This window comes from Anser anser (genome assembly GCF_964211835.1).
Source record: "Anser anser genome assembly, chromosome: 2".
Classification (NCBI taxonomy): Eukaryota; Metazoa; Chordata; class Aves; order Anseriformes; family Anatidae; genus Anser; species Anser anser.
The window spans coordinates 23,042,460-23,066,397 of NC_139721.1; the positions used below are offsets into that span (position 1 = coordinate 23,042,460).

The 23,938-nt window shown below is 40.7% G+C and overlaps 1 protein-coding gene across 1 annotated transcript in view; it reads left to right on the forward strand.

Annotated features, from left to right (window-relative positions):
* The window catches only part of STK3 (serine/threonine kinase 3), a 139,552-nt gene that overhangs the window by 12,559 nt on the left and 103,055 nt on the right, over positions 1-23,938 (forward strand). The window contains exons 5-6 of the mRNA XM_083821808.1: positions 15,218-15,382; positions 15,796-15,963. Of these exons, the coding sequence (XP_083677934.1) occupies positions 15,218-15,382; positions 15,796-15,963 (333 nt within the window). The remainder of the gene's footprint in view (positions 1-15,217; positions 15,383-15,795; positions 15,964-23,938) is intronic.

Consider the following 23,938-nt stretch of genomic DNA (forward strand, 5'->3'; position numbering starts at 1 on the left):
TACTAGGGTTAGGAGAATCGCAGAATGGCTGAGTTTGGCAGGGACCTCTGGAGATTTTGTCCAACCCCCCTGCTCAAGTAGGGCCCAGCTTTTGAATATCTCCAGGGCTGGAGATTCCATAGTCTCTCTGGGCAGCCTGTGCCAGTGCTTGGTCACCCGCACAGCACAGAAGTGCTCCTGGTGCTCAGGGGGAGCCTCCTGGGGGCCAGTTTGTGCCCAGGGCCTCCTGCGCAGGCACTGGGGCACCACTGAACACAGCCTGGCTCTGTCCCCTCTGCACCCTCCCTTCAGGTATTTATACATGTTGATGACATCTCCTCTGAGCCTCTTCTTTAGGTTGGACAGTCCCAGCAGCCTTTCAGTTTTTATAGGAGAGATGCTTTGGTCCCTTGATCATCTTGCTGGCCACCTGCTGGACTCTTTCCAGTATGTCCAGGCCTCTCTTGTACTGGAGAGCCCAGAACTGGACACAGTGTTCCAGGTGTAGCCTCACCACTACTGAGCAGAGGGGAAGGATCACCTCCCTTTACCTGCTGGTGATGCCTTGCAGCCAAGAACATCGTTAGAAGGCTTAGCAGCAAAGGCACATCACTGACTCATGGTCAACTTGGTGCCCACCAGGACCCCTGGGTCTGTTTCTGCAGAGCTGCTTCCCAGCTGGGAGGCCCCCAGCCTGTGCTGATGCCTGGGATTGTTCCTGCCCAGGTGCAGGACTTTGCACTTCTCCCTTTTGAATGTGATGAAGTTCATGTCAGCCCATTTCTCCAGCCTGCCTGGGTCCCTCTGGGTGGCAGCACGGCCCTCGGGTGTATCAGCCATTCCTCCCAGCTTTGTGTCCTCTGCAAACTTGCTGACTGTGCTCTACCCCATCATCCAGATCATAACAAAGATTAATTGCAGGAAGATTGCAGAAGATTGATGTGATTAAATAGCATAAATTCTATTCTAAGAAATAAAATCAATAAGTAGGTGGATACATGTAATGAGGGAAGAGTCAGCATACCTTTTGTAAAAGCAAGCCATGCTGTGCATGGCTAGCAGAATCTTGTAAAGGAGTTATTGGGCATGTGAATAATGCTGGCCGGTGTGGATGTGCTTGGTATCAAAAGGGTTTTGGACAGACTTCCACACCAGAGGCTCTTCAATAAATACACCTGTAGTGGAGTAGATAGAAAGTTCTGTCACTGGTGGATAACCCTTTTAAAGATAGAAAGGAGGGAGCAGGGAAGCAGTCATTGTGGGAAATCAACATGAGTCTATCCTCTTTGGGAAAGAGGGTAGAAATACTGATGAGATACTGTTTTTACTAATAGAAACACACTGAAAGACTTGAGAGGCTATGTGAAACTGAGCGTGTGACTGAGAAAGTAAGTTTAAGTAAATGTGAAGACATGCATTTGGCTTGGTGGTGGCAAAATCTCTTTTATACAGGTTCAAGAGCGCTTCAGCTTAATATTAAGAAGTAATTACATAAGTAAAGGAGTTGCCAAAGAGGAAAATAGTGTCAAGGACATCACAGAAAAGAATATTGACAGGAATGATCAGAAGTAAGGAATTCTTCTCAATAAGGATGTACTAAATATATTACGATACTTGTGTGGAACAGAGGGAACAGAGGGGGAGACAAAGTGGAAGGTTTAGAAAAGCATGAGTGGCATGAAGTCAGTAAGGTGTGCTTTTGTGCTTTTTTTTTTTTTTAGAGTTATCACTTGTATTAGATTGAAAGCAAAACTGTTTTCTACCCTTGTGGAAATTCTTCTCCATGTGTCTGCTGTATAGTTACAGAAGATCCTATAGATTTTAAGTTTGTTTTCAGAAGGAATTGAACCAGACCAAGAAAAAATAACTGCTGCTGAACGCAAATATTCAATATCTGGAGCAGGACATCCAATATTCTATAGATCGCTTATGAGAAGGTGAAGCAGAGAGCTATGACTGTTTGCTTGATGTGTTCTTACGTTCTTCCCTAGTTGCCTGCTATAGGCCGCTGATGAAGGTAGACTACCAGGCTACATAGAACTGTTATTCTCCCATTGAATAGGAGCTGTTGTGGTGTGTATAATAATAAAAAAGCCAAGCAAAATCCTCTATTTTTCACTTTGTGTGCCTATATCTCACAAATTTTGGAAGAGTTAGTCAGGGGCTTTGGATTTGTTTGAATTCTTCTGCTCTAGCCCCCAAAATGTTTCATAATTTTAACATCTCCCTGCATCATATGATGCTGAGATTCTGCAAGTTGAATGTTACTGGGTATTTAATTTGTAGATACTGGTGAGGGTTGCCATTCAGTCTCCTTTGTTTTATTGTTAAATATGGAAGCTATTCAGTGTTCTGTCTGCATGAGACAGTTCAGACTGACAATTGTTATTGTGTCTATGCACTGGATTTAAAACCCCAAAATGAGCTTGAATTTGCATATGTCTTTACAACTCTCTTGTATGGTAAGCTTGTGGAAAATATTATTCGGTCACAAGAACAGACAATGTGATGTGGTTCCAAGTCTTCCCTGGCAAGCATGCGTGGTGGTGGTCTGCATTGGACACTTTATAAAAAAAAGAACTTGTAAAGCAAGAACAAGAATTTGACTTTTGCAATTGGTATATTTTTTTAAAAGTATCTATTTTTCTACAGATTAAACTTAAAAATGAAAAAAGGTTGCTTCCTGTGGTGTCTAGTTAGTGAAACAGAAATAATTGCTCTAATTTGCTTAAATTACCTTATTTTAAGAATGTGCTCTTTTGAAATTAGTCTTCTCTTTTCAATTCCATTTGTATTCCCTGGATATAATTCTAGGCTGTCTGAAAGAGCTCTGAATAGTTTAATAAAGCTCTGTACAGTTTAATTACTAGTCTACTAAAATTAACTGTTGATATTGAAACTCTACATGAAAAAGTTAACCTTAGTAACCTGAAGTTGGTGCACGTTCCCTTAGTTGTTGCTATAATTTATAAAAATGAAATGAATTTTTTAATGATGACTGAGAAACAACAGGAGAACTTTTTGTGAAACACTGATCTGATTACCTTGACTATTCTGCGAAGGAAAGCTTGTGACTTAGTTGAATGAGGCTGGTTGAAGTATTTCAGCTTTCTATTGCTCACCTCTATTTATGTTTTTTTTTTTTTTAATGGGAAGTGGTGGTTTTACTGTACTTCTGTTTTTTCTCAAGTAAATAGAAGTGTCTTCACTTGGAAGTGAGGAGGGAATTGATTCTTACTTTGTCAGAATGTGTACTGAGTAGCCCCAACACCAAGAGTTGTTGGTTGTTTAATTTTCTTGAGTTGGCAAATGAAGATCGTGGCTGGGCCAAAAAAGTTTTCCCATTTCTCCTTGTCTAAGGGAAAAGAAACTGAGGAAGAGAGATGAAGTGAGAACCTGAAGTAAGGCCTTCCTTTTCTGTAGCTGTGTTTTCTCTACTTCAACAGTTCTGATCTTTTACTAGAAAGTGAACAGTACTGTGCTTTGCTTTATTGGATAAAAAATGAGGAAAGCAGACTCCAAAGCTAAGCTCTGACTGGTGACTGATGGCCTGTTTGTATCCAGAGGTGTTCAACTTGACAGGAGCAGCACCTCATCTGAGAAGCCCAAGCCACTACTTCAGAAGTTAATTCAACCCCCAGAATTTGGCTTGTTTTTTAGTGTGTCAGGCAGATGAGCAGCGCTGGAGCAAGCTTATGATGCCTGCTAGCTCATCTGAGGTGTGGCATTTACCAGTCCCAAGGCGTCAGAGCTGTGTATCTCGTTTTGTCTGCTTCTCTCTGTGGTTGACTTGGGCGATGCATTTATCTGATATGTCAGGCTGTGGGTTGTTGCCAAAAGGGCAGTGCCCCTGTTATCCTCCGACCTGGCTGCTGTGTTCGTGCCATTTCCATATCTCAGACACAGCGATTGGGTGGTTACGGGATGATCTTGAACAAGCTTGAAGGTCTGATGGGGGAACTTCTTCCTTTCTGGTCTGTGCCTCCACTCCTGTGAGCCAACTTGAGACTCGCTGTGGCAGCAAAGTGGCTAAATCTGTTGCGAGAGAGGCATTAAAAGCCAGTAATGGGGAAAGGGAGGGAAAAGACGGAATGGGACTGTCTTCTCAGTGGCAGCTTGCAATGGGATGAGATAATTACAGTGTGAAGCACTACTTTGTCCTGCTGGCTGCTGTGAACATGCTGGGGTGGTGGTGGTGGGGAGGATATTGACACACCAGCAACCCTACCTCTCTGCTGATAACTGGGGTTGCCCTTGCTCATTCATTGATCATAATTAATTGGGTCATCCTAATCCCATCTCTTTTGGAGACCAAATTGAGTTGGTTGTAGCATGCCTCTCTAGAGATGGGTAGAAAGGGGTTGATCCTAGATGTCTTGGTTACCCCATTCAGTGTTTAACCTTATAAACCAAGATAGTCTACAGTAGCTTCTGCAGTGTGGCACACAGCCTATGAAGAGCTTGTGTAGCAAAATCCTATTTATGGCTCTGATCAAGTGGCTGTTACATAACTTCTGGATAGCATTATCCTGATTTTAGCAATTATTATTGCTTAGTTCTTTAGAGTAGCATTGTAAGTTCCTTCAGAAATGGGTTGTAGTCTGAATCTCAAACTGATAGACCTTTCATGTGACATTGCAATAAAACAGTATCAACCTACCTGGAAACTTGTTCATAGCAGAAAATTAGTGTTCATCTCTTGGAAAACAAGTGTTTGTTATGTGTGTGCCAGAAGTGAGATGAATATTATATATCGGTTAATTGGTACAAAAGAAGAACAAGTTAGAGCTACTGTTATTCATCTGTTTCCAAAGTAACTATTCATATACTATATGCAAATATGACTGCAAAAAAAAGTATTCAGAAAATGAGAAATTCTGGAATGAAGACTGGTTGTGTAGCGTCCTCTGGATGTTTTGAAGACGGTGACAAAGGAGGAGAACAGTGTGCCACTGATTTGAAACAAATAGTAGTTTGGAAGGGACTTCTTGGAAGTCATCCAATCCAATCTCTTGCTTCAAGGAAAGTAAACTGTGAAGTTTGATTAGATTGATCAGGACCTTGTCTATCTGAGTTCTGAAAAATCTGTGAAGGTGGAGGTTCAACAGTTTATCTGTCTCTCTGGATTTATTTCTTCTTGGATCTAACTGGAAGTTTCTTTGTGGCAACTTGTGACTGCTGCCTATTCTGCTTTTTCTTTGCAATTCTGAGGAGTGTCTGCCTCTTCTGTGTGTGGGTTGTGTTGTAGTATGGTGTTTTGTTTTTCTTTTAAATCCTCACGTTAGGTAGTTAGAAATGGCATTGAAATGCCTCTTCAACTTGCGCTCTAGCCCCAGAGCGCTTAGTGGTCCACTGCTAATCGTCCTCCAGTTTTTCAGTGTTTCTTTACAGTAGCCTGCAACCAGGCATGATGTTCCAGATCTGGCTTTATAAGCCCTGAATAAAGGGGAATATTTATGTGCCTTAACTTGCTGACTGCTTTCCTAGTGATGACTGATACATGGTGAGCCTTCACTGCTTCTTGGGTGTATTGCTGACTCGTGTTCAGCTTGTCTTGGGATCTTCTCCACCCCAAACCTTTCCTGCCGTGATGCTACCTGCCCCATTGATCAGCAGCCCACACTGTTGCATGATATGGGGTTCGTGTGTCCCAGGTGTAGGAATTTGGTCTTGGTTGAACTTCATGAGTTTGCTGCCAATCTATTTCCTCCAGCTTGTCGAGGTCCCTCTGAGTGGCAGCCCTGCCTTTTAGTGTTGCCTTTTAGTGTAGTGATAACTTCTCCTGTTTTGCCTCACCTACAAGCTTTATGAGGGTATGTCCTAGCTTACTGTCGATGTTGTTGATGAGGATGTTGAAGTATTTACCCTATAACCAACCCTAAGAAATAGCACTTACAGCTATTTGTTAGTTACACTTTGAACCACCACTGTGCCCAGCAGTTGAACCAATTGTTCATCCTCATCTGCTCCGAGTCCCCAGTTTGGCTGAAAAAAACATAGGAGAGATTTTCAACAGCCTTCCTAAAGTCAAAGTAAATGATATCCACAGTTCTCTTTTCATCCTTTTGAGAAGGTGACCAGGTTAATTTGGCATGACATCTCTCAAGTAAACTTGTGCTGGTTGTTTCTAATCACCTTCTTACCCCTTCTGTGTGTAGAAAATAGCTTCTGCAAGGATTGGCTCCATAATATCGCCGGGAGTGAGAACAAACTGACCAGCCTGTAATTACTTGCATCATCCTTCTTGTGCTTTGTGAATATGGTGTTTTAAGGGATGTCCCCTAGTTGTTCCAGCTTCTTAAAGATGACAAAAAGTAGCTTTAGGTTAGCACGAGCCAGTACCTCAGCACCTCTGAATGCATCTCATCTGTTCCCATGGGCTTGCGTTTGTCCAGTTTACTGCAGTAATTACAGGTTGCCAGGATGGCTGAGGCTGGCAGGGCCCTCTGGAGCCACCCGGTGCCACCCGTGCCCAAGCAGGGACACCCAGAGCAGGGTGCCCAGCACCACGTCCAGGCGGCTTCTGAAGGTCTCCAAGGAGGAGACCCCACAGCCTCTGGGCAGCCTGTGCCAGGGCTCCGTCACCCGCACAGCACAGAAGTGCTTCCTGACTCATTTCTTACTCATTCCAACATGCTGCTAGGCAGAGAGGACTGAGATCCAGAGGAAACCCTAATAAAGATGGAGACAAAAAAGATGGATAGGAACTTTTCTGCATCTTTGCTAACAGATTGACCACCTCATTTGGCAGAAGGCCAGAATTTGTCTTGATCTCTTTTGCTGCATATAGACCAATAAAAGCTGCTCTTGTTATCCTCTATTGCTGTCCACTTTCAAACCCAGCCTAAGCTTGACCTTCGTAATGCAGCTCCTTATTACCCAGGCAATGCTTCTTTATTTGTGTTTTGTAATCTGTTACTGCTGCTGTCTCCTATCCACTGTGGTTTTTGTACTTCAGTTCAGTCAGAAGTTCACTGTTCAATCAAAATAACCTCCTGCTATACTTGCTCACTGTCTTGCCCGTCAGGATGGACTGTTTTTGTGCTTTGAGGAGGTTGCCCTTGACGTTCAACCAGCTCTCCAAGGTTCCAGTACCCTTCAGGGCAACATGTGCTGGGATCCCACCTACTGATTTCTTTAGCAAGCCAAGGTTTGCTATCTAGAAATCTGGTTTTGCTACTTGCCTCTGTATCGTAACGTTCACCATCTCATCATCACTGCCAAAGTTGCTGCAGATGCTGACATGCCTGGTGAGTTATCCTTGCTTATGAATAGCTGAGCCAGTGGAACACCTCCCATTGTGGGCCTGTACAGCACCTCCTGTGACAATTATTACTGTGCGCTCCTGGAATTTTTTGTACTATGCTGTGTTGCCCGACCAACAGGTATTGAGGTGGTTGAAATTCCCCCTCATCAGAACAATAGCCTGTAATTAGGGGTGCTTCTTCCAGGGCTGTGGATGGCTTCATCTTTGCCTCTTTGTGTGGTTTGTTGGAAATGGCACGATGACATTCACCTTTTGGGTTACCCTTCTGTTTTTTTTTGACTTGCAAGCTCTCGAGTGTCCCGCAGCAGAGCTACATGCATTTAAACTGTGTGTCTGTGTAGAGCTCAACTCTCCCCTGCCCAGTCCTGCTTATATTGCATGAGGTGCCTGTACCCATCTTTCACACCAAGCTGGTTGTATGAGTTATCCCATCATGTCTCTAATTCCAGCAACACTTTGGCTCTGCAGCTGTGCACTGGGTTAGCAAGCTTTTTAGCAAAGACAACGTTGGCCTGTTTTGTGAGGTAGATTCTCTTTTTCCCCAGCAATTCTAATTCCTCTGAGGATCCTGTGGTGATAAAAACCCTAGTGCTCTGCTGGTGTTACCAGGCATGCTGAAGGGTGGTGATCTGCAGATGTACCTGCTTCTGCTCAGGCCTTCCCCTGCTCTGGCAGGATCAAGAAAACCATCACGCTGCCCCTTGTTCACTTCAAGCAGGTGACTTGAGGCTTCTCTTGATAGCATTGTCATGGTTGGTGGGGGTGAGCAGCAAAGGGTGGTGCTGTGAACAGGTGTGTAGCGTGTGAGCAAAGTGATCTGTTTGCAAGTATGTTTTTTTATCACTGTAAAGATCTTTTAAGCAGTGATAGCTCAAGTAAGTGGTTCCTGCTGGAAAGATGTGTGGTGATACTCTTTTAAGCAGCCTCTGTCTGGGGCTTCCACTGGGCTTCTTGACCCTAACTGCAGTGCTTGGTCAGAACATGACTTGGAAGAACCACACTAAATAGGTGCTGATCACAGCTGTTTGTCCTGATTACACATGCACAACAAAATACATTAGGGAGGTGATCCTCCTCTGCTCAGTCCTGGTGAGGCCTCACCTGGAGTACTGTGTCCAGCTTAGGGCCCCCAGTACAAGAGGAACATGGAGCTGCCGGAGTGAGTCTAGAGGAGGGCTATGAAGAAGATCAGGGGCCTGGAGCACCTGTCGTATGAGGACAGGCTGAGAGAGCTGGGCCTGTTTAGCTTGGAGAAGAGAAGACTGAGGGGAGATCTTATCAATGTGTACAAATATCTGAGGGGAGGGTGTCAAGAAGATGGGGCCAGACTATTTTCAGTGGTGCCTAGCGAAAGGACAAAAGGCAATGGGCACTAAGTGAAACACAGGGAATTCTGGCTGAATACGAGGAAACATTTCTTTACTGTGAGGGTGACAGAGCACTGGAACAGGTTGCCCAGAGAGGTTGTAGAGTCTCCTTCTCTGGAAATACTCAAAACCTGCCTGGATGCCACCCTGCGCAATGTGCTCTAGGTGGTCCTCCTTAGCAGGGGGTTGGACCAGATGATTTCCAGAGGTCTCTTCCTACCTCAACCATTCTGTGATTGTGTGACATTGTGATACTGAATCATAGTTAAAATCCATTTTCCCATGTTGTCTGTACTTTGTACAGTGCTGAAGAGGCTTTGTGCTGTTCTGCAATAGTTCCAAGTCTGTCATCAGTACCTCCTAAACTTGTTGAGTACGTCATAGCTGTCCTTCAGCAAGCTGAAACTTGGTAGTGGACAATAAGGCCTACCGAGTCTAGCTTCCCTATTCTAATCAGTTTTTGATCTTGCTGTCTGCTAATTACAGCCAGCTGATGTTGGGCATGTGACCATGGGAGATGCATGAGATTTCCTGAAATAGCTTTCCATACTAGCCATTAGATGTTGATTAGATAACTTTTTATGTTGCTACTGGGTTCTGCTGTTTTTCAAACTACAGGTAGAACTGGAATTCTACGTGCTGCAGTTTTCCTAGTGCATCTTGAGCTATCCAGGTTCAAAAATGCTAATTTAAGAAAATGGGATCTGTTGCATGTTACATTCAAGACATGTTACAGAGGTCATGCTACTGGGATTACATAGTCAAAAACTTGAATCTGAAAAGCTTGCTGTCACCTGTGCAGTGCTATTTCTGTGGATAGGCAGTATGTCTATTACTGTACAATTCCCATGTGATTTTATGTGCAGAATGACTTAGGTACAGTAGGATGCATAATACTTGTTGCTTCCCTTCCTTTATCATATGATCCTGTGCCTAAGTTTTACATCTGTAAAATTGGTAATTCTCCTTTGGCAGTGAGTTCTTTTTTCCCTTCAATACCATAATATTGAGCTGTCCTCTTAGCTATAATACAGGAAGAAAAAAGGGGTTATATACCGTAGTTTGAGCAATTACTCAGTCTTCGACCACACCATGTCAGCATAAGTAATTTAAATGTCACAATGTGGTATCTCACTCAAGACATAGGCTGTGAATTTGTTTGAAGAGTACTGTCCTCACATAGAGTGTGCAGAACTGCTTATAAAAGAAGTCTCAAAGGCAATTGCTCTGAAAGTGAAACTCAGATAATTATTGGCTTTGGGAAACTGTAATCTCATTAAAGTTCGTAGCAGTCAGAGTAGGAACCAGAATTTAATATTGGCTTCAGTCTAGAGCTGCAACCATAATATTTTTTTTCTCTGAAGCTTTTTGCCTTACTTGAAGAGTAATTTATGAACTGTTGCAGGCAGCAGAGGTGTCTCAATTCTCCCATGCTTATTTGCTCGTGTCCCCCATCTCAGCATCTTTGTTAGTCCAGCCATATTTTCACATAAATGAAGAAGAGTGGTATGTGATATGAGGAGATTGGTGATGTCCGAGCTTCATAGCTTCTTCTGGGGAAGGAATGATTATCCCATGGGCCCTTTATTTGCCGTGAAAAGGGACCAACCCAGTGTGCTTGATCTAATCAGTCTGTTCAAATGCAGTGATGTGATACTTCCTGGAAGCATCAGGCTTAATGTGCATGTATTACTTAGTGTAAAAAGAGCAGCTGGGAAAGGACATAGGCAGTTAAAGCAATTGAGCTTTCTAAGGGGCCCTCAGGAAGAAGAGTGACTGACTGTGAGCAGAGAACCTGGTTAGATGAGTTGTCTCAACAGCTGCATGGATTAGGTAGTGTGTGATAGGCTGTATAAAGGCACCCTTCAGTCTCCCATGTGTGACATCCATAGCCAGTTAAATAGAAATATGTAGATTAGCTGGCCTCTGAATAGATGTGAAACACCTGAGTCTTCCGTGATTTGATTTGTCCCAAATTTCCACTTTAACGATTGCCTTTGTTATTTGATGCTTTTATGTAGGCTATGGAGTTATTTGCCTTTTTCTTTCTTGTACTTTTTAATGTGTAACTTGCATGTGGTTTTGATGATGATGGATTTGAAGCTGCTTCATGGGTGACTCACGTTTAGAGGGTAGCACCAGCTATCAGAGGGACACAGCATACAGAGCCAGAGCTAGCCAAAGATACCAAGGAGATAAATGAGGATCTGGACACAACTGGAAATCAGAAGTGAAGCAGAAAGATGACAAGTGTGAAATTGCACTAAGGTGCAATGTACAGAGCATGCTATGCTCTGAAGGAGAATGGTGCTGTATGTTTAAAGCCTCAGAATCAAATAAATCAACTGTTTTAACAGGAAACATAAATCCCATATGGCTCAATCTAGCAATAGTACAGCATGAGAACCATACATCTGGACCAGGATAGTAACCCTGACTGTAACGTATCCCTAGTATTAAAATATTAAATAGCTTTGTTAGTTTTAATTGTACTGGGTGCTAGTTATTAACGGCACAAGTTGTATCTCTTCATCAAACTACTGCTGGAACTAGAGAGCGCTGGGTGTTAGTAGATAAGTTGTTTGCTGCGACAAGGAGTATTATGGGCGGACTGCAAGTCGAAAGTCATTCAGGAGGATAATACAGGCACTATGCAACTTACGTGGTATAGCAGGCTGCAGTACACTCTCTTGTCGCTTGCTGGTTTCTTGATCCTTAGCTTCTTTGTCAACCTCTTGATACTCAACCTTTTGATACAAGTGTTGTGATAACCTCTCCTTTTGAGAGCTGGATTTTGCCATGCGGCTGTAAAAGCACTTCTCCATCTAGAGGTGACCCCGAGATCTCCATGTGGTTTACCCACTAGTATTTCAAGAACTGCAAGCAGGGCTTTACTTCCTTAAGAACACTTAGTATTGAAGAGAGACCTTCCCTTCAGAGATTTCTAATCAGTTTCTCATAATACTTCTTTCTAGAGGAAAGCAGGCAGTGAGTTACATAATCTCACTGTACGTTTGTCGGTGCTCTGTTTTTTGTTGTTGATGGTGTCTTTTAATATGCATATTCATGATTGCATGGGAGTCATCAGAGACTAAGGACGCTGTTTCTGAACTGGAGTAGATTTGGCAAAGCTCCAGCAGTAAGTGTTACATTCAGCATATCATAAACTCTTTAACTGAATTTTGTTAATAGCTAGAACTTGGATCGCATGTAGTGTGAGTCTTCAGATAATGTTTTATTGTACTTAACCAGAAAACTACTGGCTCGTGCACTCTGGCCTGTCTCTTTCTCCAGATATCCTTCCTTCTGACCATAGTTCACTTTACTGTACACTTGACTTTGGAGTCCCATCTTGCTTGATTGCAGAGCAGGTAGGCAGTTTTCCTCCCTCAGGGACAGAGCAATACCAGGAAAGCTGCCGTGCTTGAGCTGTGCACAACAGGGTTTTCAGTTCTCATGGCATACGTTTGAAGCAGCGCAGCAGCCAGCATGAAGAAGCAGCACAAATAAAGGCTTTGAGCAGCATGCCACTGAATAGAATCACTGTGCAAGATCTCGGAGAGAAATGGCAGGCAAGGAATGCGTAATGCGCTCTGGAGGCGGTCACCGATGACTGTGGAGCATGGAGTTAGTCCCACCATAGAGTTCATCCTCTGCTTGCATAGGGAAAGGCTCATACAAGTCTCTGAAAGCCTCTGGGTGTAGTAGCATGTACTTATTTGGAAGGAGCAGCTCCTACCTCTGCTACATCCCTGTTAACTGACTGTGCCGTTAATTGAATTGTGGAACTGATTTGTTGGAAAAATAATTTGGCAGGCAGGTTTATTTTTAACTAGGGTCAGTTACAGTCATTTAGAGGAAGGGCTGACAGTAGGAATTACTGCTGTAGGCTTCAGCGAAAGGAGGGACTGGAGCTTGGCACTGCAGCTTAAGTGAGTGCATGTGTAACTGTGCCCTTGGGCTCCACGCCCAGGTTTTATGAGACTGGAGTGAAGCAGGAATAGGGAAGTGGTTCTATTTGTTAAATAATTAAAGCTAGTTATGAGTAACTCAGGTGCGGATCATCTTGCTGACTAATCATTTTTTCATTTCTGTTGAGTCATCCTGCTGGCTTGCGGAGGGATTGTAAGCGGTTTTGGTTCTTGGTTTTGTTTTTGGAAGGGAGCTGCAGATGTGTACCAGCACTTTCAAAACTGAAAGTGGAAGGAATTGCTATTGCTTAACTTAATTTCTGGATAGGATTGTGAAAATAGAAGGAAATTACAACCTGGTCTTGCAGCCAAATTAGAATATTCATCTTTGGTTTGGTAGCTTCTTGCATTTCCAAGCATGTCCCAAGTTCATTTGATTAGTTCTTGTATTAAAGCACTGACAAGCTGTAATTGAACAGCATTTCAGTTGACTGAACAGTTTCTTAGTATTTCGTTAAAGTTGCATCACATGGGATGAATCATGTGTATGTGGGTGTGTTTTCTTTTATTCTAAAATGTTGATCAAAATCTGAGAAGTGTACTTCAGGGGTCTGATACGTGCGAAGGATTCACTCTTACTGTTTCTCTGGTAGCACTTTCGCAGGAGGTTGTGTGTTCCAGTTGTGCTGATCTAAAGCAATGAAGATAAACAATTGTGAAGTTCACACTGCTTCTTTATTTATAGTAGATGTTTAATCAAGGATTTTTTTTTTAAGTTTTAACACTGAAGTTTGTCTAGTCTGCTTGAAAAAAATGAAATCAAGCAAACACTAGGAACATTTTCTGCTTTGTGATGCTGTCATGGAGTTCAATAAACATTCCTGCTGACAATTTTTTGTTTGTTTGTTTTACTCTTCAATTTTTCATTTTCATTTTTCAACTTGTATTCAGTCTTACTGTGTCCTTTCTTGCTGCTGTGACTAACTTGAGAATACATTTCCATTCATCCTGACTGACAAATAAACAACAAATGTGACAATGTGAAAGAGTGCCAATTTAACTGTGCTAGCTGTACTGCTGACTTCAGCAGCACTAAACCCCAAAGAACTTTAATTCTCATACCTGAATCCTCAGAAGTAGTTGAAGGACATGCTGTTACTTAAGAATGCAAAGAAACCCGTTAAAAATTCAGCATGGCTGTAGATTATAGTGTTATAAACTGGTAAATGTTATGTAAGGGAATCATTTTTTTTGGAGATCAGAAGTTATGTCTGTGAATACTTCTAAAGTCATGGGCTGACATGTTATACTATCATTTTATAGCGGTACTTGTGCTTACTGAAATGTGGATCATTGAATAAAATATATTCAGGGCCAGCTCTAGCTATATGAAGATTCCTGTTAGTTCAGGTATACAATTTTCCAGTGCAATAGTAATACAGTATATCACAGCGTAGCTTTTGGGGATTATCTACACACTAAGAACTAACAGGAAACCTTTGCATAGACAGCAAAATAATTAATGTTCTTGGAAGATATTTTAAAGGATACAGTGTTCGTGGCTGAAATGGAAGACCCATTATATTTTCCTGTGAGGATGTCACCTAACAGTTCTTGAATAATGCAGGTACTCTAAAAAGAACCCAAAAGTTCAGGGAGCATTCATTCTTTGCATCAGTCGACACCAAGAAAGAAAAGTAGTGGAAGAAAAAGCGCATAGCATCTGGTTGGCATCCATTCTCAGTCATTTCTGTAATTGTCTATGGATCAAAGGAACAGGTGATAATAGTTACTGGCACCTTCTAGCATAAAAGTACCCTGACATCTTAGTTGCCTTTTTTGGGCTGAGTGGGACTTCGGGAAGGTTATAGGGGCACATCTGTGTGGGTGTAGTTCTGTAGCTTTGTGTCAGTTTGGAGCACAGGCAGAGTGAGAAATGTTTATCTTCAAAAATGAGCATTTACTTTTATTCCATATAAAATGAAAGGACCAGTCTTAAAAAGAACATAAAAACATCTCCTAAAAACATAGGCTTCAGTAGAATCCTGCAAACTAGTTAGTCAGACAATCCTCCTAACAATTACTACCTGTATTTGTGCATGCTGCGTTATCTAACTACAGGTAGTAAGTAATAAGCTCTCTGCGATGACTGTTTTATACTTTGTGAAGAATATATAATTTATTTATTTATTTGGCTATTTTCTGTATACCTCTATCCCTTGCTTTTTTCTTTTTTTTGTTTGTTCTTGGTGGAGAAGCTCTTGGTTCATCCTCTCTAATTTGTAGACTGCTAGCAATAAGAAACTAATAAGTGATGCAGAGTTTGGAATTGCTGATGAACAAAAGCAGATACTTTTACAAAGGATGGCAACATCTAAAGAGTAATAATTTTTAACAGGCAAGAGAATATTGCATATTCTGCCATCTGATCTGCATCAGTCAGCCCCTTTGCTAATTTTGCAGCTTGCTTGCTCAAATCGGATTCTAGCCATGTAAGAGTATGGCTATATGGATCAAGTTACTAGATAAAGAGTTTTGAATTGTAAATGCTATTGGACATATTCCTTTCCATAAAATACCTCACGTACATCGTGTGATAAACGTTATGAAATGATCGTATTTTAAATAGCCTAAATGTATCGAAACAGTCTATGTGTATACCTGAAAATGAAAATGGTTTTGTTTTCTTGCAGCTAACAGAAGATGAAATTGCAACTATTCTGAAATCTACTCTTAAAGGACTTGAATATTTGCACTTTATGAGAAAAATACATAGAGATATCAAGGCTGGAAACATCCTTCTCAACACTGAAGGGCATGCAAAATTAGCTGATTTTGGTGTAGCTGGCCAGTTAACAGTAAGTACACGTGGAAAGATGATTTTAAAAATGCTTTAGTGCTCCTAACCATATTTTATACTTTTGTCTTTTTCTCTGCCTTGAATTTTGTGTCTGAAGAGAAACTAGTGGTGCTAACAGTCTTTATCATGATGAGTATTTTGTGTATTACAAGGCTATTTATTTTCTTTTTTCTTTTTTCTTTTTTTACTATTATAACCCATTGCGCTTCAAATGATTGCTGATCATGCTTTAAAGTTTTGTCACCTCTTTGGCTTCTAAAGGCTGGTGGCATGAATCTGTTTGGTCTTAATTGATGTCATTACCATTTGACCTTTGGGTGGCTAATTTAACTTTTAAATATAGAATTAATATCAAAGGAATTTGTGAAAATAAACATCACTGTTTTAATTGCATAAATAATATAATTACAGGATACAATGGCAAAACGTAATACTGTTATAGGAACTCCGTTTTGGATGGCTCCAGAAGTAATCCAGGAGATTGGCTATAACTGTGTGGCAGACATCTGGTCCCTTGGTATCACTTCAATAGAAATGGCTGAAGGAAAGCCTCCATATGCTGATATTCATCCAATGAGGGTAAGTGTATGCCCTAGCAATTACTTCTAGCTGTATTTTTTTTTGAAGTGCTAATACTGGAATCATAAAACGGTGCATTCATGGACAAAATTTAGGACTAGGGATTTCTACTTGCTGTGATGCTTCCTATTTGCTGCAGTTTGTTTTTTAACATGTGTTCGTAAGGTGTCAGAGTGTTATCTCCACTAGAGAGAGAACTAAAACAGTAAGTGCTTAATTGACTTAAGGCAACATACAGAGTCTGTTTCAGACTATATCTGCTCTTTGTAGAGTTCCATAACCAAGAGGCCATCCTCCTTTGTAAGGGAGTTTTGACTTAAAGGTCGTCTAGAAGAGTATTTAGGATTCCTCTGTGTGAGCACTGCTGATATTAGTAACCTTTGGTAGCTTTTATTTTCTTTACCAGCTCTTACAGTCTGTTGCTGAACCAATGTACTTCTTGCAAAATAAAAATGTAAATAGAATTAGTCACTCTATGAGAAGTAGCATTTATAAAGGAATTACTCTGAGAAGTTCATGGGGAAAAATGCTTGTCTAGGGATAACTGCTGCCAGTGCTAGTCATGCTTTTGTTTTCTTTTTTGAAACAAACACTAGAATAACTACACTGAGCATCAACAGATAATCATTTCTTGGTTTGTTTACACGTAAAACCCATTTGGTACTAAAAAGGCACTTTATGTTAAAAGCAGATTATTTTTCATCTTTGTGCTTTGCTGTAAAAATCATATACACATTAGATTATCTTATTCAGTTTTCTTTTGCTCGTGTGTCATATATCAGGATCACAATATAAGTATGCCAGCAGTCTTCAGAGAGAAGGTGCTGTTCATATGTGATTACTGTAAGGTAACACATTTCTAAGTTCAAGTATATTTAGTGCTGTTGGCTTCTTGGTTTTTGTTTGTTTGTGCTTTTTGGACCTGAGATGTTTCCTGAATTTTTTTCAGTGTGCAGCTCAGCTAAAACTAGTGAGTGTTTTGTTTCCAACTGCAAAACTTACTATTTTTCTTGCACCGCTTTTTTTTTTCTGGGTAGCTAACTATTTTAAAATTAGTGTCCAAACTGAAAATACTCAGATGAAAGCTGAGAACAAGATAAGTATCTCTGTAGCTTGTTTCAATTTCAATGGGAATGTAATTTTGATGAACTGACATGTTGGGGAAAAATATTTGAAGAATTATTCATTATGAATCAGTTGCATTTTATCATGGTGGCCTTTTTGCTTATACTTTCAATGAAGTTGTCCTTATTACAGCTGAGTTCATTTGACATAATTGTGTGTAGTTGCACTAGCTGTTGAAAGGTGAGGACTGCATTATCAGTGAGGATTTTATAAGCATGACAATAGCTGCTTATAAATCAAAGGTCACTGTTTGAGTTTGAAGGCTTGTGAATCTGTTTAATTCTTGTAATCAAACGAATGCTATCAAAGGCCAAAGTAATTTAACACAACAATTCTGGATTACATAGAACATGTTTTCTTGTTAATAAATTACGTTATGGTTTTTAAGGGCTTGTATGCAGTTAGTAGTCTTTTATGTATTTGATACCTAGAGTTTTTCTTAATTTTTATTAGTGAGTTGTTACAGTGGTTAACAAGAAATACACAGATTTAAGTTGCAATAGTTTTCCCAGTGTCATATGATACAGCTTCACAGGACGTTTGGACATATGTAGATGCTTTCCTACTTTGTTTTAGTTATGACACAGAATTGATATAGGCAAGCATGAAAGCTTGGGCAAATTTTCGTTGCATTTTCTAGATGTTGTTGGAGTTCTGTGGTATTTATGTAAGGCACAATTTTGTTACTTGGGAATGCATGTTGAAATTACCATGTGCGCTATTTTGCTGTAGGCTGGTTGGCACTGCCACAAAGGTAATGCACTGCCAGTAGGCCATTTCCTTGTCAACTGCATTTACAGCTTAATAGAAATATTACATGACTTCTTTAAACAAGTGTTTTGGCAGAGAGGAAATAGCAGATTCCATGCAAACAAGCATAGCTTCCTCTGCTTAACCACACTATGTCTACTCTGAAGAGTTGTGCTGGTTTCAGCTGGGAAAGAATGAGAAGCAGGGGGTGCAAAATGGAATTTGGTGTGGGGGGAAAAAATCAGTTCCTCTCTGTTCAAGTATTCTTGGCTTAGTATACTTGACTGCGTAAGTGTCATCAGTGATATTTTCACTTGTTTCTGGGGCAAATCAGAGTTCAAAATAACCTGTTGTTGTTGTACTTGGTTTGAGGCTCAAAGGTCAAGACCATTTGCAAGCCTGGTAGTCTAATGCTTTGTTCATGTAAGAATTACAGAATGCCTCGCATATTTCATGTCAGAGTCCTTTTTTGTGCTTTTGGTGGTGCTGTAATAATGGTATGCTTTGTTAGTAAGGGAAACTTCTGTGTTTTCTCTGAATTTTCCTCAAAGAAGTGTTTTCAGATAGGGAAAAAATTCAGACATTGTCAAGGCTGCCCTAAACTATGGTGATACAGTCGCTAGAAATAGCAGCGAATCTGCTGTTGAGTCAAAACAAACAAACAAAAAAAAACACACTATAACCTAGATAATTTAACAGGGCTAAAAGTCTGATTGCAGTAGTCAGTGCAATGACCAGGGTTAATGTGGGTAACGGTGTATGCATCTGCCTTTGATTCCCCTGCTGGGATGAGCAGTTCTGAATTTATTAGAGTGGAGCTAATTAAAGGGGGCTTCTGCGTGGGTCTAGAGCAAGACTAAAGCTCCTGTTCTGAACCTGCACTGAGAGGCTTTAACAGCTGTGCTCCCGTGTTTCCTATGGACTGCAGCATGTGTGCTGACTGTTTGAATTCAATTCAGACAGTGGTAGGAGAAATACTTGATCAGAACAATTAACCGCTTTGTGTAGTCTCTTCTCTTCCTGCAATATCTGTCTTTAATGTCTGTTTGTTTCTAAAGGCCTCTCTTCTTTTTTTTTTTTTTGGTGAAAAGACAAAGGTTGGCCCTATTTTTCCATAGCAGGTCTGATTATGCTTTTTGGTGGAAGGTGGTAGAGTGCTTTTGATGTATCTACTGTGTTTGCTAATCAAGCTGTAATATGAAATTTGGTGTGTAAATGAGTTGTCTTTGGAAGATTGTTTAAGCTGCAGGGTTTTTATTTGATCACAATCTACCTACTGCTGACACTTGTCTTTGTTAAGTAGACTAACTTTGCCATAAAGCTCACCTTGCACCTCAAGAATGGCAGCTTTTGAGGCCCTTTCTCTAGGGACCACCCTTACCTTATGTATTTTCAGTACATTAATGCAATGGTCACTTACTGCCATGAGGCTGTGATTTTCATGATCAACTTAAGCCCATTAAAGCATGGGCTGGATTAGGAATCCTAGCCAGGAGCTACTGCTGACCTTTCTGGTAAGCAAACACTGGCGTTTTTGTGGCCTCACAAGGAGCTGGGCAGAAGAATCAACCTTCTGGGAAGCTAACCTGAGAGGAACCTGCTGGAGCTGAGCAAGAGGAGCTGCAGGAGCACGCAGGTGGATGGGGGAAGTGGTTGAGTGGAGTTACTACTTCTGGCCACAGCTATGTGCTTAGCCTTGTAGGCTGACTGTGAAACTGCAGCCTGTATTTCATAAAACTTGCTCTTCTTTGCAAGGTCAACACTTACTGACAGGATGGAGCGTTTCAGATAAATGCTGGTAGCTCAAAAAAAAAAATAAAATTCTTTCATGCTTATCAGGCAGCTGCAACAATTCATGTTGCTGCAGTATGGAAGAAGCTGGTGGTAGATGCGTTTTTCAACACTTCACAGTATTGGCCTTTGTTTCTTTCTGGTGAGGTTTGTTGGAAATGGACCATGTGGGCATCACATGTTCTACAGTGACTTGGAGGAAGCCAATTTGAACTGCTTCCATTTGCTTTAAGTCCAATCATGATATTTATTTTTCCATGGCACTTACCCAGATTATCCATGCCTCCTGCTTAGCCTGTGTCATTTCCATCCTGGACTAATCTGTTTGTAATAACCTTTTATGCCTGATGTATCTTATAACAATCTACCATTTCCCAGTTATTTATTCTCAGCATATTGCATTAAAAGTGGAGACTGAAGTGAGAATTATTGCTGTGTAAAGCTGCAAGAACCAAGGAAGGTGTCCCGTTGAGCATCACTGTCTGATTTCGACCGGTTTTCAATCATTGAGTAAATGGTTTCCTCTATGTTTTTTATGCCAGAAGTTGAGGATGGAGGGGAGGAAAAAACAAACAAACAAACACCTTTTGGCATTGTCAAGTGATTTTTCTATATAACCAGTTCAAATAGGAGGAATGCTTACTTTTTTTCCCCTTCTTCTCCAACAGATGAAGTTTTCTCATCAGTTTCTATTTTATTTGAGAGGTCACATTAGCATTACTGCTTTCAATTTAAAGCAGCATTATAAAAGTATATTATACTATTTTCTTATTTTAGTGCTTCTGCTTATCTTTAGAAAAGAGTTTGAGGTAACTTCCAAAAGTCATTCCCTTTTAAAAAAAAACTCTCTATGAGGTACTTGTTAATTTGTAACTTGAGATCTTGACTGCTGTTTCTAGATAGAGCAAGTTAATATTTAAAGAGATTTAAATATGGATTGTTGATTGTATATTACTGTTTATTACTTTACTACCTGTTCAAAATCTTGTGGAAGAAGGCAGTGAGTTGTGGTAGGACTCACTGAGTGGGATTCCTCAGGGAGGTCATAATTCTTCAGAATTTCTGTTGTGGATTCTGTGTTATGATAAGTTATTTAACTGTAGGCAAACAATGTGCTTTAAAGTGACTAGAAGCACTAGGATTATTTTAAAATAGTTAAACCATAAGTCTTGGAAAAAAGCATGTGAGACCCTAACACATGCAGTTCTGTCAATGATAGGGTTATACTAATGCGTGTAGTTAAAGGAACAAAAAAAAAAAAACACAAAACCCTGGCTTCCCTTTTCTAACTGGATCTTCCATTGTGTCTGGTCAGTTTCTTAAAATTTGGTTCCTCAAGATAGGATTTTAGTGTGTGCTGTCCAACACAATGCCAATTTAATTCTAAATTCTTCAATACTAAATGGTGATGCTCTGTATAATTAGGTATGCTAATATGTGGTGACCTAATTCTGTGACGTGATATGGTTGAAGCAGAAAACTAGAATTTGAGAAGCCTGTATCTTGCTGCAGGCTTCCCAAAGAGCTGTTGGGAGACCTTTAGGTGTCTCTGAGCTTTACGTGGAGTTTTTGTTTGCTTTAAACTGACCTTAAATGCAGGTGCTGGCTTCAGAGGGGCTTTCTTCCTGCCATTTCTGTTGCAATGAGCATTTAGGCAGCCACATGATGAACTGGTTCAGAAACTGACCAAATAACAAGTATTAGTTTTCACTGATACGTGGTGCTAGGATGAGGTTGGAGGACCGAATTGTGTGTCTAGAACTGGTAGGAGAATCATCCCTTTTGGGGGATCAACCAAGTTTCTGCTGAGGTTGACTTGAAGCAGTTGCAAAACTGGAGTCTGAGCTATGCATCTGTAAATATGCTATGATTAAAATGTAAGAGTTATTTAGGGAAATTCCTGTGTGTATATATAAGTACAGAATCATCTAGGTTGGAAGAGACCTCCAAGATCACTGAGTCCAACCTCTGACCTAACACTAACAAGTCCTCCACTAAACCATATCACTAAGCTCAACATCTAAATGCCTTTTAAAGACCTCCAGGGATGGTGACTGAACCACTTCCCTGGGCAGCCCATTCCAATGTCTAACAACCCTTTCAGTAAAGAAGTTCTTCCTAATATCCTACCGAAGGGAGCTACAGCAGTAGTTGCAGTGCTGCCATGTTATTTTTGCTGCTCTTGCTTTCATTCACCTTTTGCCTGTGGGAATGGTCTGAGAAGAAGGAAAGAGATGGATTGCTCTTCTTTCTTCTGATAGAATGGGAAGTAGCTACAGGCCATAGAGCTTCTCTTACTGCTTTGTAGCCTATCTTACCTGTCCTTTCAGACTTTTCTAATGGGGCATATCAATAAAGTGAGACAGGTTTCTAGACTTTTTAAGGGTAGATGTGCCCTCTGCAAAGCTTCCCTCCTTCCCCACCTCATCCGCTCTTCCAGCGGTACCACAGCAACCGTATTTAAAGATGAACTTCATGACGTAAACTTCTACTGGCATGCATGTGGCTGAAGGCCAGTGTTGTTTCATGAGCTATTTGCCCCTGTGGGGCAAAATAGGGCCCCTGTTTCAAATAGGTGTCATAACTTTGTTCAAGAACAAAATGAGCACAGCTGGTACTGTCTAACAGAAAATCATGTTCTTTATATCAAATTTTTTTTCCATCAATGTCAAAGGAGTTGTTTCCCACATAATCACCATGAGAAATGCAATTCTATATAGTAACAGGATATGTAGCAATTTTCTTTTTAGACAGTAGTAGTGTTTTGTGGTTCAAACCAGTTGTACCTACACTAATACCATCACTGAGCAAGGATTTGTATCTTGATTTCTTTTTTGTTCACAGCTTTCTTCTTTCAAAGTTGAATTCCAAGGAAGTATGACTTTAATATTTAATCCCTGTGGGATGCAGGGAGGAATCAAATTTTGAAAGGATTTCATTTGCTTACTTGCTTGTCACCAGCCCTGCCATGGTCTGAATGTAGAGGAGGAGACTACTGGGAGCGTTCTGATGAGTGAGGAGGTCAACCCAGACAGTACGCCGCTGGTGTAGGCCAGTTTCTTGTGATAAAGAAATATAATTTCTTCCCACTTTCCGGCATGTCTAGCATAGAATTTTAATGAAGGTTCCTATATACCAAGCATTGCTTGCTTTTGGTAAACTATACACTGGGAAAATAAACATATGTGAATTGTGCTCACACATTGAAAACAAAATATGAGTAAGGCCTGTGATATTTTACTTATCTTATGAAGTTGAAATTGCTTAACTTTACCAGGTTCAGTTAGATGCCTTGCATCTGCTAGACAGTGATAACATGGCAGCAGCCAGTTCCCAAGACTTGACAGCTTGTTGTGCAAAGGCATAGCATGCTTAGGATCAGCCCATTTCATGCAGAAAAGGGAGTTTTTTGTAATACTGTTATGAAAGCAAGTTAGGAGAAATGTCGTTTGTCCTCTGGCAACACTTAAATGAAAGATTTTTCTCCCTAATGCTCTAAGGAACTTTTTGAAGAGGTTTTGTCACGTTGCTTTATGCAGAGTTAGTATTCCCTTCTTCCCACAGAAAAGATCGGCAGATAGCTGCGGCTTACTGGACTTGTCGAGTGCAAACCATGTAAAGGAGTGCATACATACAGTAGTCCAGTTTCATTGTTTCCATAGGGGACCACAAAGAGGCACAGAACTGGTGTGATGATCTAGTTTCTTTCAGCTAAGATACTACCTCATCAGCACAGGGCTCTTCATACAGAGCAAAAATGACACCAAGCAGGATGTAAGGTAGGGAGAAAAACAAAAGATGGGGATAACAGCAAACATAGTTGGGTTGAGTTCAGCTTCAGAAGTGCAGAAGATACTATTCAGGTAAGGCAGGGGAAGCTGTGTAAAATCTGGAAGAGTTGACTAATGGGAGAAAATCCACGCATTATAAATGTTCACATTCATTAGTATTTGTATGACTAGCCAGCACAGAATACTAGGATAACAACATTGCTACATGTATTATGAAAACAATAGATTAAGGTGTGTATGATCAATTAAATCAAAGGATGCCAAAGCTCCATTCCTGCTTTTGGAATGTCTGTAGTCTGATGTATATAATTCTTCTCTGCTCTAGGCATTGCTTCTCTCTTCTATTCTTTTATTTTTTTTCTCGCATGCCTCTACTTTGTTCTTCCCTTAAGAGAAGAAATGTCTTGAAATGTTACGCAGTGAAACTGTTGTGATACAACTGAAGCACAATTAAAACGGTGTGTGGTTATAGAATCCTGCATAAATGCTTCACTTGTTTTTTGGAGAACGCACTTTCA